General features: G+C 44.0%; 1 protein-coding gene across 2 annotated transcripts; it reads left to right on the top strand.

Annotated features, from left to right (window-relative positions):
- Positions 1-8,264: 8,264 nt before the first annotated feature.
- Positions 8,265-14,622, top strand: LOC120046564 (serine/threonine-protein phosphatase 2A 55 kDa regulatory subunit B delta isoform-like). Of its 2 annotated transcripts, XM_038991907.1 has the most exons (10): positions 8,265-8,427; positions 8,594-8,668; positions 10,200-10,297; positions 10,979-11,144; positions 11,226-11,338; positions 11,451-11,628; positions 11,779-11,943; positions 12,056-12,225; positions 12,739-12,830; positions 12,946-14,622. In XM_038991907.1, the coding sequence occupies exons 1-10, from the start codon at positions 8,421-8,423 to the stop codon at positions 13,223-13,225; spliced, it is 1,344 nt and encodes a 447-aa protein (XP_038847835.1). In that variant the 5' UTR covers positions 8,265-8,420; the 3' UTR covers positions 13,226-14,622. The 2 variants fall into 2 exon arrangements, with proteins under 2 accessions (XP_038847835.1, XP_038847836.1); XM_038991908.1 differs by lacking the exons at positions 10,200-10,297; positions 10,979-11,144.
- Positions 14,623-15,959: the final 1,337 nt, after the last annotated feature.

Below are 15,959 nucleotides of genomic sequence, written 5' to 3'. Positions count from 1 at the left end.
AGCTCTTTCAGAGCATGCAGTTGCATGGTTTGCTAACTATTTGCATGATAGTGCACTCAATTTGGCCTCAAGTCTGTTAAATTGTCTGTAATGGTGTGCCCTAGGGCTCTGTACTTGGTCCCCTTTTATTCACTATTTATATACAGTTGAAATAAAGGGCGCCACCCGGCTTCCCACCTGGGCGAGCTGGACTGGCCGGCTGAGGCGTGACAGCCTGACAATCCCGCTGCAGAGTAGAAGTCCCATGGGCCGGGTGAAACATGACGTGGGATGGGAACCTGCCGAGCCAACCGGGACAAGGAAACCTCTCGAGCCAGCTAGGGCATGACAGCCCGACGAGCCAGCATAGGCACCCCTGGTTCCATCAATGGCGGGCCACGGGTATGATGTCACCAACAAAACAAATGGACCGGCTGAGGCATAAGAGCCCGACGAGCCGGCTGAAGCATGACGTGGGATGGGAACTTGCCGAGCCAATCGGGGCAGGGAAACCTCTCGAGCCAGCTAGGGCATGACAGCCCGACGAGCCAGCTTAGGCACCCCTGGTTCCATCGGTGGCGGCCCCCAAGTCTGACGTCACCATCAACAAAACAAAACCCTAAAAAACTTCCTGATGTTTCTTGTAATGGTAGTAGCTTTCTGTAAGGCCCAACGCAGCAGATGAGAAGCAGGTACAGGGAGTGAACCATTTAATACAGATGGACATGCAACGGAACAGGGACAGCGTATGGACATAAACACGACACGACAAACAATACTACTACAGAGAACAACACAGAGGAGCAGACATATATGCAGGGGCAATCAACAAAGTGAGGGAGTCCAGGTGAGTCCAATGAGCGCAGCTGAGCGTAATGATGGTAACAGGTGCGTATGATGACGGGTAGCCTGGCACCCTCCAGCGCCAGGGAGGGAGAGCGGGAGCAGGAGTGACACTTACCAAAAAATTTAAGCTGAAGTTGGGATTTTACTTTAGAAATAAGGCCTATTTTTCTTTTGAAGCCAGAAGGAGGCTAGTATCAGCTACATTTATGCCTATACTAGACTATGGGGTATTTTATATATGAATGCTTCCGCTCAGCATTTGAGATCAATTGACACCGTTTACCATGGAGCATTGAGATTCATTTTAAACTACAAAAGCCTTATGAACCACTGCACTTTATATACCAGGTGTAACGGTTTTCTTCCAGGGGTGAAGGAGAGGACCAAAGTGCAGCGCGGCTAGTGTTAAACATGTTTAATCAAGAACAAGTGAAACACTACAAACAACAATACAAAATAACAAATGTGCAAAAACCGCCACAGACCTATCTGGTGCTGACAATCACAGAGACAGGAAACAAACACCCACAAAATCCCAACACAAAACAAGCCTCCTATATATGATTCTCAATCAGGGACAACGATTACCATCTGCCTCTGATTGAGAACCATATTAGGCTGGACATAGAAACAGACAAACTAGACACACAACATAGAATTCCCACCCAGCTCACGTCCTGACCAACTAAACACATACAAAACAACAGAAAACAGGTCAGGAACGTGACAGAACCCCCCCCTCAAGGTGCGAACTCCGGGCGCACCCCTAAAACTCAAGGGGAGGGTCTGGGTGGGCATCTGTCCGCGGTGGCGGCTCCGGCGCAGGACGAGGACACCACTCCACCACTGTCTTTGTCCCCCTCCTTAGCGTCCTTTGAGTGGCGACCCTCGCCCACGACCTTGGCCTAAGAATCCTCCCCAAGGCCCCCACATGATTTAGGAGGTAGCTCAGGACAGAGAGGTAGCTCAGGACAGAGAGGTAGCTCAGGACAGAGAGGTAGCTCAGGACAGAGAGGTAGCTCAGGACAGAGGGGCAACTCCGGACTAATGGCAGCTCCGGACTGAGTGGCAGCTCCGGACTGAGTGGCAGCTCCGGACTGAGTGGCAGCTCCGGACTGAGTGGCAGCTCCGGACTGAATGGCAGCTCCGGACTGAATGGCAGCTCCGGACTGTAGGGCAGCTCATGACTGTAGGGCAGCTCATGACTGTAGGGCAGCTCATGACTGGAGGGCAGCTCATGACTGTAGGGCAGCTCATGACTGTAGGGCAGCTCATGACTGTAGGGCAGCTCATGACTGTAGGGCAGCTCTGGCAGCTCCTGACTGGCTGGCGTCTCTGGCAGCTCCTGACTGGCTGGCGTCTCTGGCAGCTCCTGACTGGCTGGCGTCTCTGGCAGCTCCTGACTGGCTGGCGTCTCTGGCAGCTCCTGACTGGCTGGCGTCTCTGGCAGCTCCTGACTGACGGACGGCTCTAGCGGCTCCTGACTGACGGACGGCTCTAATGGCTCGGGACAGACGGGCGGCTCTAATGGCTCGTGGCAGACGGATGACTCAGATGGCGCTGGGCAGACAGATGGCTCAGATGGCGCTAGGCAGACAGATGGCTCAGACGGCGCTGGGCAGACGGATGGCTCAGATGGCGCTGGGCAGACGGATGGCTCAGACGGCGCTGGGCAGACGGATGACTCTGGCCGGCTGAGACGCACAATAGGCCTGATGCGTGGTGCCGGAACTGGAGGTACCGGGCTGAGGGCACGCACCTCAGGGCGAGTGCGGGGAGGAGGAACAGGGCTCTGGAGATGCACTGGAAGCCTGGTGCGTGGTGTAGGCACTGGTGGTACTGGTCTGGGGCGGGAAGGTGGCGCCGGATATACCGGACCGTGAAGGAGGACACGCGCTCTTGAGCACCGAGCCTCTCCAACCTTACCAGGTTGAATGGTCCCCGTAGCCCTGCCAGTGCGGCGAGGTGGAATAACCTGCACTGGGCTATGCAGGCGAACCGGGGACACCACCTGTAAGGCTGGTGCCATGTACGCCGGCCCGAGGAGACGTACTGGAGGCCAGATACGTTGGGCCGGCTTCATGACATCCGGCTCGATGCCCAACCTAGCCCTCCCAGTGCGGCAAGGTGGAATAGCCCGCACTGGGCTAAGCACGCGTACTGGGGACACCGTGCGCTTTACCGCATAACACGGTGTCTGACCAGTACGACGCCCTCTCACTCCACGGTAAGCCCGGGGAGTTGGCTCAGGTATCCAACCCGGCTTCGCCACACTCCCCTTTAGCCCCCCCCCCCCCCCCCCAAGAAATTTTTGGGTGAGCCTCTCGGGTTTCCAGCCACTCTGCCTTGCAAGCGCCTCATAATGCCGCCTCTCCGCTTTTGATGCCTCCAGCTCCGCTTTGGGACGGCGACACTCCTCTGGCTCTGCCCAGGGTCCTTCTCCGTCCAGAATCTCCTCCCATGTCCATTCCTCCTTGTACCGCTGCTGCTGTTGCTGCTGCCCGTTGCCACGCTGCTTGGTCCGGGTTTGGTGGGTGTTTCTGTAACGGTTTTCTTCCAGGGGTGAAGGAGAGGACCAAAGTGCAGCGCGGCTAGTGTTAAACATGTTTAATCAAGAACAAGTGAAACACTACAAACAACAATACAAAATAACAAATGTGCAAAAACCGACACAGACCTATCTGGTGCTGACAATCACAGAGACAGGAAACAAACACCCACAAAATCCCAACACAAAACAAGCCTCCTATATATGATTCTCAATCAGGGACAACAATTACCATCTGCCTCTGATTGAGAACCATATTAGGCTGGACATAGAAACAGACAAACTAGACACACAACATAGAATTCCCACCCAGCTCACGTCCTGACCAACTAAACACATACAAAACAACAGAAAACAGGTCAGGAACGTGACACCAGGGTTGGCTGGCCTTCTCCAGTCAATCATAGGCTCAGTCACTGGTATACTGGTATCACTGGTGTCTTTACAAAGACATTTTACCATTTTATTTGTGCATTTTTATAATCTCCGCATATGTGATTCCCACCGTGAAGCATGGAGGAGGAGGTGTAATGGTGTGCGGGTGCTTTGCTGGTGACACTGTCAGTGATTTATTTAGAATTCAAGGCACATTTAACCAGCATGGCTACCACAGCATTCTGCAGCGATACACTATCCCATCTGGTCTGTGCTTACTGGGACTATCATTCGTTTTTCAACAGGACAATAACCCAACACACCTCCAGCCAGTGTAAGGACTAATTGACCAAGAAGGAGAGTGATGGAGTGCTGCATCAGATGACCTGTCCTCCACAATCACCCGACCTCATCCTAATTGAGATGGTTTGGGATGAGTTGGACCGTAGAGTGAAGGATAAGCAGCCAACAAGTGCTCAGCATACAGTTGAAGTCGGAAGTTTACATACACCTTAGCCAAATAAGGTAAATAAGGTTTAACTTGGGTCAAACGTTTCGAGTAGCCTTCCACAAGCTTCCCACAATGAGTTGGGTGAATTTTGGCCCATTCCTCCTGACAGAGCTGGTGTAACTGAGTCAGGTTTGTAGGCCTCCTTGCTCGCACACGCATTTTCAGTTCTGCCGACAAATTTTCTCTAGGATTGAGGTCAGGGCGTTGTGATGGCCACTCCAATACCTTGACTTTGTTGTCCATAAGCCATTTTGCCACAACTTTGGAAGTATGCTTGGGGTCATTGTCCATTTGGAAGACCTATTTGCGACCAAGCTTTAACTTCCTGACTGATGTCTTGAGATGTTGCTTCAATATATCCACATAATTTACCTCCTCATGATGCCATATATTTTGTAAAGTGCACCAGTCCCTCCTGCAGCAAAGCACCCCCACAACATCATGCTGCCTCCCCCGTGCTTCATGGTTGGGATGGTGTTCTTCGGCTTGCAAGCCTCCCCCTTTTTCCTCCAAACATAGCGATGGTCATTATGGACAAACAGTTCTATTTTTGTTTCTTCAGACCAGAGGACATTTCTCCAAAAAGTGCGATCTTTGTCCCCATGTGCAGTTGCAAACCATAGTCTGGCTTTTTTTATGGCGGTTTTGGAGCAGTGGTTTCATCCTTGCTGAGCGGCCTTTCAGGTTATGTCTATATAGGACTTGTTTTACTGTGGCTATAGATACTTTTGCATCTGTTTCCTCCAGCATCTTCACATGGTCCTTTGCTGTTGTTCTGGGATTGATTTGCACTTTTCGCACCAAAGTACGTTCATCTCTAGGAGACAGAACGCTTCTCCTTCCTGAGCGGTATGATCGCTGCATGGTCCCATGGTGTTTATACTTCCGTACTTTTGTTTGTAGAGATGAACATGGTACCTTCAGGTGTTTGGAAATTGCTCCCAAGGATGAACCAGACTTGCGGAGGTCTACAATTTCTTTTGATCTTTTGATTTTCCCATGATGTCAAGCAAAGAGGCGCTCAGTTTGAAGGTAGGCCTTGAAATACATCCACAGGTACACCTCCAATTGACTCAAATTATGTCATTTAGCCTATCAGAAGATTCTAAAGCCATGACATCATTTTCTGGAATTTTCCAAGTTGTTTAAAGGCACAGTCAACTTAGTGTATGCAAACTTCTGACCCACTGGAATTGTGAAATAATCTGTCTGTAAACAATTGTTGGAAAAATTACTTGTGCCGTGCACAAAATAGATGTCCTAACCAACTTGCCAAACCTATATATATAACTATATCAACCACTCCAAGCATTTTTTGGAGTGGTTGAAAAACTAGTTTTAATGACTCCAACCTAAGTGTATGTAAACTTCCGACTTATGTTCAATGACTATGTACATACTGTAGGGCAGCTTTCTCTAAGAAGCAGGGTTAAGTACAGGGTGGTAGCCGGCTAGTAACAGTGACACGAAAGTTCAGGGCAGTGTACTGGGCGCCTTCTTCATACTGTCTGTGCGGATGGACCGTTTCAGGTTGTCAGTGATGTCCTTTACAGACACTTTTTTACTTGAATTGCATTACAAACACTTTTAAAGGTAGGCCTAGGTTACATTTCAATGTACAACCTTACATTGCACTTCAATTCAGTCATCAACATTAAGTGTGAGGATCAATCCAGTTTTTCTGTTGTCTCAATGAAGTTGCAAGGAGTAGGGCCGAGCCTAAATGACTCAAACATAGACAAAACTGTCTACAGTTAGGGATGGATGGATAGGAGGATGGAACTGAGCGAGTGGGAAATGGAGTCCCTTGAGATGGCAAGAACGAGATGTATATCAAGAGAAGTGCAGTATTATCATAAGAAGACTTATTTTTTTTATTTTACCTTTATTTTACCAGGTAGGCAAGTTGAGAACAAGTTCTCATTTACGACTGCGACCTGGCCAAGATAAAGCAAAGCAGTTCGACACATATAACAACACAGAGTTACACATGGAGAAAACAAACATACAGTCAATAATACAGTACAAAAATAAGTCTATACAATGTGAGCAAATGAGGTGAGATAAGGGAGGTAAAGGCAATAAATAGACCATGTGGCGAAGTAAATACAATATAGCAATTAAAACACTGGAATGGTAGATTTGACAGTAGATGAGTGTGCAACGTAGAAATATTGGGGTGCAAAGGAGCAAAAGAAATAAATACAGTAGGGGAAGAGGTTGTTGTTTAGGCTATTTATAGATGGGCTATGTACAGGTGCAGTGATCTGTGAGCTGCTCTGACAGCTGGTGCTTAAAGCTAGTGAGGGAGATAAGTGTTTCCAGTTTCAGAGATTTTTGTAGTTCGTTCCAGTCATTGGCAGCAGAAAACTGGAAGGAGAGGCGGCCAAAGGAGGAATTGGCTTTGGGGGTGACAAGTGAGATATACCTGCTGGGACACGTGCTACGGGTGGGTGCAGCTATGGTGACCAGCGAGCAGAGATAAGGCGGGAATTTACCTTGCAGGGTCTTGTAGATGACCTGGAGCCAGTGGGTTTGGCGACGAGTATGAAGCGAGGGCCAGCCAACGAGAGCGTACAGGTCGCAGTGGTGGGTAGTATATGGGGCTTTGGTGACAAAACGGATGGCACTGTGATAGACTGCATCCAATTTGTTGAGTAGGGTGTTGGAGGCTATTTTGTAAATGACATCGCCAAAGTCGAGGATCGGTAAGATGGTCAGTTTTACGAGGGTATGTTTGGCAGCATGAGTGAAGGATGCTTTGTTGCGAAATAGGAAGCCAATTCTAGATTTAACTTTGGATTGTAGATGTTTTATGTGAGTCTGGAAGGAGAGTTTGGAAGGAGAGTTATTTATTTATAGTTAGTATATTTGGATTACGGAGGAGGAATGGAGAGAGAAAGAGAGGCAGAGGAGGTCGAAGCGATAGAGGGAGGAAGAGGGTGAGCTTGAATTGGTTAAAACATTTGGAAAAAATTGAGATGGTTTGTTAGAATAATGGTGGTAGTGGTAAATGTGAAAGTGGACTGGAGGGGAAGATTCTCTGTGTTTGTGATGCTCGTTGTTTGGTGCGATGCAGACAGGGTGTCCTGAATGGAGAAACAGAAGAGTCGTTGTCTGTTTTTTTTTGTGTGATGTTGAGTCGTTGCTCGACAAAGTGATGTTAGGATATATCAGTTATCCCGTACAAGCTTTTGTACCGAATACAATACGTTGTTACAAGGTGTCAAGCTACTGGGCATGTGGCAGCAGTGTTTAGGAGGGAGGTTCCTAGGTGTGAGAAGTATGCAGAAGGGCATGAGACAAAGGTATGTGTAACATTAGGGTAAGAAGCAGTATGTTTTAATTGTAGGGATGCCCATGGGCCTGGGAATCAAAAATGTCTGGTGACAGAGAGGCAGGTTGAGGTTACCAGGGTTAGAGTAGTGCAAAAGTTACTGCATGCTGAGGCAGTGAATAAAGTAGAGGCAGATGGGTCAAGAGGGAGGGATCCTAAGGGGAATGGTGTGAGTAGTAGATCTGTACCAGTACAAAGGGATTGGCCAACAAGTGATATATGGTTCAGTAAGATTGGATTTTTCTTGTGTTTTATAGCAATGATTATCAACTGTACTGCAGGGATGGAACATACAGTATGTCGCAGAAAATTGAGGTTGTGGTGGCAGCTGCAGAGAAGTATTTGGGTGTAAGAGATTTGACGTCTGAAGAGTTACAGGGTGTGTTGAGTGGTGGTGTCCCATCCTTTCAGGTTGTTGGCCTGAGGTATGACTCAATAGATTTAGTGGAGTCGGGTGGTGGGTTTTAATGAGTAGGTAGGGTATTTGTTGGTTTATAAGCAAAGTAAAAGGTGTCTAGTTGGTGGCGGTAATGCAACATTTATTGGATGCCAACCGCTGTTGAACCTCATCAAAGAAGATGGATGGATTGATGGATGGTGGGGGTCTGGATAGATACCTGAAAGATGCTTGGAGGCATGTCGAAATAACGTCATTGTGTCACGCAATGTGCGCCATTTTGGATGGGAAAAAAATCACAGACGATTTCCGTGATCTGATCCCGACTCTTCACCTTGCTTGTGGATGTTGACTATTTTTACCCCACGCAAGTTGCATTGGTTGAATAAGCAGTGTTCAGTAATATCAAACTCTGCTAAATGAAACAATGGCAGGTAAGCTACTTTTGTAGCTAGGAAAGGGTCCCCATACCACTCACTCGTTGCTGTGTGGCCTGAATGCAAGTTTTAACTAGGCTAGCTAACGTTAACTGACAACACATCATTTGACTAAATGGGTTGGTGAACTGGCGCTAATTATTCCAATATTGTTGTTATGCAGGAGTTGCCGGTGGAAATGATTTTCAGTGGTGTTTCTCACAAGTGAAGGGGGCAATAGATGAAGATGTTGCGGAAGGTGAGTAGCTAATGGTAGCTAGCTACACGTTAGCGTTTGAGCTCAAATGTGATACTGTTAGCTAACTTCCGCCAACTACGCCTTTGACTGACTGTCTTTTCAAGAACAAAGATGTCATGACACTGCATGTATATAAGGAGTACTACTGGGCAACGCGGAGTTTGTTTTTCTAACTAACTAGCTAACGTTACCTTAGCTGGCTTCTCTTGTTTACGGTCGGCTAGCATTAGCAAGCTAACGGTATAACTACCCAAACAACTGTCCCCAGTAACTTATGTCCCGCACATTTATGTAACATATAATACGAATTAGGCAGTCATAGTACGTATTAGATATTGTAATTTTTGTAGGCTAGTAAGATAAATTTCCTGTCGTAAACTAACGAGTTATCTTGCTAGCGTAGTTATTAAGTTAGCTAGTGTGGGTGCGATTTGTCAATGACGTCAAAGGTCTGCGTCGGGAACATGGCAAGTATACCGTTTTTTATTGAATTTCTATACATTATGAAGGATACAAATGTGTTACAAAAATCTATGCGCCCTTCCTAAAAATTCTAACACAAAACATCACAAACAGATAAACACAAGAACAGAAACACCTACAGGGGTTTTACATTCAAATAAATTTGAATAGTTTAGTGTATCAATTGATTTCATTGCCTTATTGTTACAGAGCATAGTATTCAATGTTGTAAAGCAATTCTTTAAATCTACCTTGAAAAATAGTGAAAATTATGTTGTTTTTTAAAATAAATGTTATGGGATGTAATATTTGGCAAGACTTATATTCAAATGAATCTCTACCTTTTTGTTAGTGGATTATCTTATCAAAAAACTAAAAGAACCTCACAAGCTTGCAGATGAATGTCCCTACCAAATCGTTTACTCAAATCCAGCTGAAGATCCACGCAGAACATAGTCACATACACACATTGGAAATACAAATGCCCCAAGTGATTCTGGCCCAGATTGACAAAATTTAAATTTCTCATAAACACTTCTAATATATTTACTGATACTATGAGTGTTTCCCTCACTTTGTTTGTGAGCACATATTGTATGATAAAGTACTGGTGCTTTTATGACAACTGTGAACTAGAAGAGAAAAAAACAAGTTCAAAACATTACGTCTGTGATATGCATGTCCTTAAGTCGGAGCTCTAAAAAAAGTTTCCGACTTGGAATTCTGAGTTGAATGACCGGTCAAAATTATTTTCCCAGTCGTAGCTAGTTTTTTTTTTCTCAAGTTCCCAGTTGTTTTGAACGCGGCATACATTCTGATAGGGAGAGAGTAACATTTGTGTGTTTGATTCTTTCAAAGTAGAGGTAGAAATGTACAAACTGCTCTGTCGACTACATTGCATAGTGTGCACCCATGAAAGTTTCACCATGATTGTTTTTTGTACCAGGTGTTGTCATTTTGCTGATGTGTGTCTAATGTATAAGGATAACCCTTAAATGTATAAGGATAACCCTTATACACTTAATCATGCTCCAGAATCCAGATTTTATGGTACATGTCCTCCTTTCAGCTGATATCATCTCAACGGTTGAATTCAACCATTCTGGAGAGTTTCTAGCAACTGGAGACAAGGGAGGCAGAGTTGTCATATTTCAACATGAACAGGAGGTGAATTTTATAATTACCAACTACATTTATTTTCATAAACACTAGCTAAGTTTCCATCCAATTGGTGACAGATTTTCATGCAAATATTCTAAATCCGCATTTTCCCAACAGAGATGATTCCATCAAATTGACTTGTTGCGGAAAGAAGGCTGTGCGTGATGACGTAGTGCACATAAAAATTACTTTTGCGGTTAAATTCCCATGTACCGGTTTGCATCCCATTTTCAACTCTACTGATGTTTTTTTCACACAAAAAAGTTGCGTTTATAGCGAATGTGTCCACTGGTATTGGCACGTGCGCTCTACAGCTCGCAGATACCGTGCAGGTATAGCCTAGGCTACATGAGATTATTATTGACAAAAGAGCCAGATTCCACCTCCATTTCTTGCGTAATACATTATACCGACACAAAGATCCCACCTTGTCTAGCGTATTTTGTTTTGTTGACGTTTGGAAAATTGACTGCCAAATTTGCTGTTTTCGTCAGACCTGTAATGACTTTTTTTTTTATCCGTCGTTCTTTACTCGCATAAAAGGTTGGATGGAAACCTTGTTACTGACATACATTTTGGAGTCAGCTATGATAGGTTGTTATGGAAAGAAATTATGAAAATTCTAATTATATTACATGTTTAATATCAAAGTTTGACACGCAGTGCACATCTACTTTTCTCTTTCAGTGTAAAAATAGACCACACCTGCGAGGGGAATACAACGTCTATAGCACATTTCAGAGTCACGAACCTGAATTTGACTACTTGAAAAGTTTAGAAATCGAGGAAAAAATTAACAAAATAAGATGGTTACCCCAACAAAACTCTGCTCACTTTCTGCTCTCAACAAATGGTAAGAACTTTTTGCTTGAACCTACTAAGCTTTTGGTCAGGTTGTCTTCAGCCTGAACATATACGTTTTTGTTTTATACAGATAAAACGATCAAATTGTGGAAAATCAGTGAACGAGACAAGCGGGCTGAGGGTTACAACTTGAAAGACGAAGACGGACGTCTCAGGGATCCCTTTAGAATTACCTCCCTGCGGGTTGGTTTAATGTTGCTTGACCTTTAAGATTTCAGCAAACACTGTACAAGAACAAACACACGCAGCATGCTTATCGCTTCCACCTCTGAATAAATCTGTCCTGTGTTTATAGGTACCAGTGCTGATGCCCATGGATCTCATGGTAGAAGCAAGTCCTCGGAGGGTGTTTGCCAACGCTCATACATATCATATTAATTCCATTTCTGTAAATAGCGATCATCAAACGTACCTCTCCGCTGATGACCTAAGAATTAACCTATGGCACTTGGAAATCACTGACAGAAGCTTTAGTATCCTTTGTCTGAAAAGTTATCTGTCCTGAAGTCTTCAGCATCATGGCTTTTAGATGCAAATGTTAGCTTTGTCCGAACTGCCCTGTATTAGCCTATATGATCCTTTTAGACTCATTTCAGTTAATTTCCTTAACAGTGTGTTCTCAGACATTGTAGACATCAAGCCTGCCAACATGGAGGAACTGACAGAGGTGATCACAGCTGCTGAGTGCCAGCCAAACCAATGCAATGTATTTGTGTACAGCAGTAGCAAAGGCACCATACGCCTCTGTGACATGCGAGCAGCAGCACTCTGCGATAGGCACACTAAGTGTGAGTATCCGTAGAGCCTTGTTCTCTGCATTCTAAATGATGTTCATTCACAGATAAATGAGCTTTGATTGTCTGTCATTTTGAGTATCTCTCTCCATGTTTGTGATTGTAGTCTTTGAGGAGCCTGAGGATCCAAGCAGCAGGTCGTTCTTCTCTGAGATCATCTCGTCCATTTCTGACGTGAAGTTCAGTCACAGCGGGCGCTACATGATGACACGGGACTACCTCTCCGTCAAGGTGTGGGACCTCAACATGGAGAGCAGGCCAGTCGAGACATATCAGGTACTAGGGCTGGGAATTATCAGGGACCTCACAATACAATATCACTATACTTAGGTGACAATACGATATGTATTGCAATTCTCACGATTCTATATGTATTGCGATTCGATGTTCCAAACATATTGCTCACCATATGTCTGCTGCATAGAGACGAGAGAGCCATGACAAAACGAGTTTTGATCAGTCATGAAAATAAAGTGCTAAAAAATAAATTCCCTATTTAAAAATAAGATGAAGAACAAGCTATGAAGGACAAATACTGAAGTTTTGGTGCAGGTACAACCAACTAGTGCAAAAATAAAATTGTAAAAAAAATAATATCACGATATGTAACTATACATTTTCCCCCCAATCACTATAAGGTACCTAGCTTGCTCTTCCTAGTGATAACACTACAACTAACATCATTTTCAGTGTGGTCTGCTTACCCACAATTATCGAGTTGGGTATAAGAACATTGTTGGAAAGACGCAATTCTTTTCCAAATACACTAATCAACGTTCTCCCGTCCAGGTTCACGAATACCTTCGCAGCAAGCTCTGTTCGTTGTATGAAAATGACTGCATCTTCGACAAGTTTGAGTGCTGCTGGAACGGTAGCGACAGGTGAGAAACCTGAGCACTTTCTCTGTTTAAGGCAATCTGCAACTACTATGTTGTTCTTTGGACAACTTTTCTGCCAATATGTAAGTTTTAATTATTAATTTCTTTCATTTCTCAGTGCAATCATGACTGGCTCCTACAACAACTTCTTCCGGATGTTTGACCGCAACACCAGGAAGGACATTACACTGGAGGCCTCCAGGGAGAGCAGCAAACCGCGTGGCACACTCAAACCCCGCAAAGTCTCCACTGGAGGCAAGAGGAAGAAAGACGAAATTAGTGTGGACAGCCTGGATTTCAACAAGAAGATCCTGCACACCGCCTGGCACCCCAAAGAAAATGTAATCGCTGTGGCGGCCACCAACAACCTGTACATTTTCCAGGATAAGATCAACTAAAAAAAGAATTGGGCTCCATCCTGAGGACAAGGCTTTACTGTTCCTGCGTAGTTAAGCCTAGTGGTTTATTCGTATCAGAAACTAACAGCCCTATCGTCCTCCTGGTGGCACTTTTTTCCTTTTGTTGCTGCAGGAGGTTGATTGGTCTGCCTGTTTTTTATTTTGAGTCAGAGGTTGATTTTGCCTTGGGTGAATCGGTGCCAGGGCATAGATCGGACCCTGAGAGCCCACCTTATGTTGAATCAATGGAACGGCACTCCCAAGAGGTCAAACTCTTGAACATTGGTGTTTGTGTTGACATTTTCAGCCTTTATTTCATAATCTTAACAACCAAACTATGGAAAGCCCTGAAAATGACCTCTTGTCATTGTTATAACACCCTCTTTTGGGCCTTTCTAAAACATGATATTTCCTGGGTTTTAGGCCTACCTGTTAACATTCCCCCATTGACCATGCATTCAGGCCAAAGCACTTGCAACAGGTCATGAATTTGGAAAGTGGACCTTTTTCTTTTCTCTACCCACTCCCTCCTATCCCCAATTTATCCCCCAGACATGGTAATCTCACTGACTGTATCTATTCAAGTACACCTTTATGGTGTCATCCACTTAATAAAAGTAACTAAAACTACAGCTATGTGTTTTAATATTTAGAACTGTATTAAATCATGTTCTTAATTGCTTTGCATGTTTTTATGTTGTGGAGGTGGAAAAAAATTCTGTCACTGCGGTCACTGCGGTCTTTTGAGTAGTTCTCTCAAGCTATCTTCAAAGGAACTACTCTGAAGTTTCAGAACCACCGTTTGAGACCGATCATGTGCAAGTGTCGAGATATTTATTTGTGTTGCTCTCATTTAAGATACAGGCTGGAAACTTCATGGGAGGAGATGCAAGACAAAGGGAATCTGCAGCCTTAATACCTACGTCTATCAATGACAGCTACTGGTTATGTCCCCAAATGTTTTACAAACCTTATGTGCATTATTTTTAAATTCTATTTTATAGATTTCTCATTACTGCTGCTATTTGTGGCTGTCTGTGAAAACACTAGGTATATAATTAGTCAAAGAAAGAGTACTGTACACCATACAGCTCTATTGATATACAGATTACCTCCAAAACATGGAAAGTTGACGGTTCTTCGTATAGTAAGAGGACATTCCGACAAGCCTCTTACATGTGCCCTTAAATCATTTATTGGGATCAAAAGTGCATACTTTGTTTTCCAAGTTATCAATGCAAAAATGAAGGTTGAATTGACATATGTACTGATTACAACATTAAAAACGGGAACACTGGTAATAAAGCATTTCTCTGTTTAATAATTAACATGGTGGCAATGTATTCACTTGTTTATGTTGACCAAAGTTAAATAAAATAAAATCATGTTCATCTGCATTATGCCTCCATTCATTTAAACAGGTGAAGTGAGTCTGATGGTATACTGTAGATGTCTATTCAGTAAGTTGCAGTGTTCAGAGAAAATTATGGAATGATTTCAAATGCAGCAGGTAGCCTAGCGGTTAAGACCTTTGCTGGTTCAAATCCTGAGACTAGGTGAAAAATCTGTCAATGTGCCCTTGAGCAAGGCACTTAACCCGAATTCTGGCTAAGAGTGTCGGCTAAATAACTCAAACATAAATGAGTACTGAAAAAGTACAATGTAAGTAGCAAAGCGATCAAGTTCTCAAAGACAATTAGTGAAGGAAATATTTCACAATTAATTTTCATTAACATGAATCATTCCCTTGAGCATAACAATCAGGCAAACCACAAACTCGACATGCAAAAGAAAATGAGATAAACATGAATGCCGATTGGCAGCCATCAATATAAAACAACATTCTAAATACTGCGAGGAACAAGGCAGCACAAAGCAGTTCCTGATTGAAGGCAGTAAGAAGCAGTACTAAGCATTCACCAAGGTGAAGAAGATAAGATTTGAGGCAATCAGCTAAAATGGAGAATGCTACATCAACCCCTTCTCCCTTGATTCTGATGTTGTCCCATTTGAAGGCATGCCAGCTGTATGATTCCGAAGTTGTCCCATTTGAAGGCATGCCAGTTATATGAGTCACAACAGGGGTGACTGGTGTCAGAACGCAGCATCAGCATCAGAAGGTGCTGAGACATCTCCCAATGTATATCCTGAGAAGACAGAATAGCAAAGAAAGGTCATTAAAAATGTTCATTTGATTGAAGTAAAAATTCATCATGGCTGCAAATTTAAACCACCAGAATACTTTTTTATTTATTATTATTTTTAATGGCTGCTGGGTAATTTCATATGCGTTCGTGGGCATAAAATTGAGCGGATGCTGCGCAAGTACACTGATTTGCAAACCAAATGGATGGTCTAGCGCAGTGGTTCCCAAACTTTTTATAGTCCCGTACCCCTTCAAACATTCAATCTCCAGCTGCGTACCCTATTGCACCAGGGTCAGCGCACTCTCAAATGTTGTTTTTTGCCATCATTGTAAGCCTGCCACACACACATTATACAATACATTTATTACATATAAGAATGGGCACAAATAATAATAATCTATCATTTTGCTCTTTATTTAGCCCTCTTACATATAAAACCTTATTTGTTCATCAAAAATTGTGAATAACTCACCACAGGTTAATGAGAAGGGTGTGCTTGAAAGAATGCACATAACTCTGCAATGTTGGGTTGTATTGGAGAGAGTCTCAGTCTTAAATCATTTTCCACACACAGTCTGTGCCTCTAT

This window comes from Salvelinus namaycush, chromosome 4, assembly GCF_016432855.1.
Source record: "Salvelinus namaycush isolate Seneca chromosome 4, SaNama_1.0, whole genome shotgun sequence".
Lineage (NCBI taxonomy): Eukaryota > Metazoa > Chordata > Actinopteri > Salmoniformes > Salmonidae > Salvelinus > Salvelinus namaycush.
The sequence above is the reverse complement of the archived record's forward strand: the minus strand, read 5'-3'. Positions and strand labels throughout refer to the sequence as shown.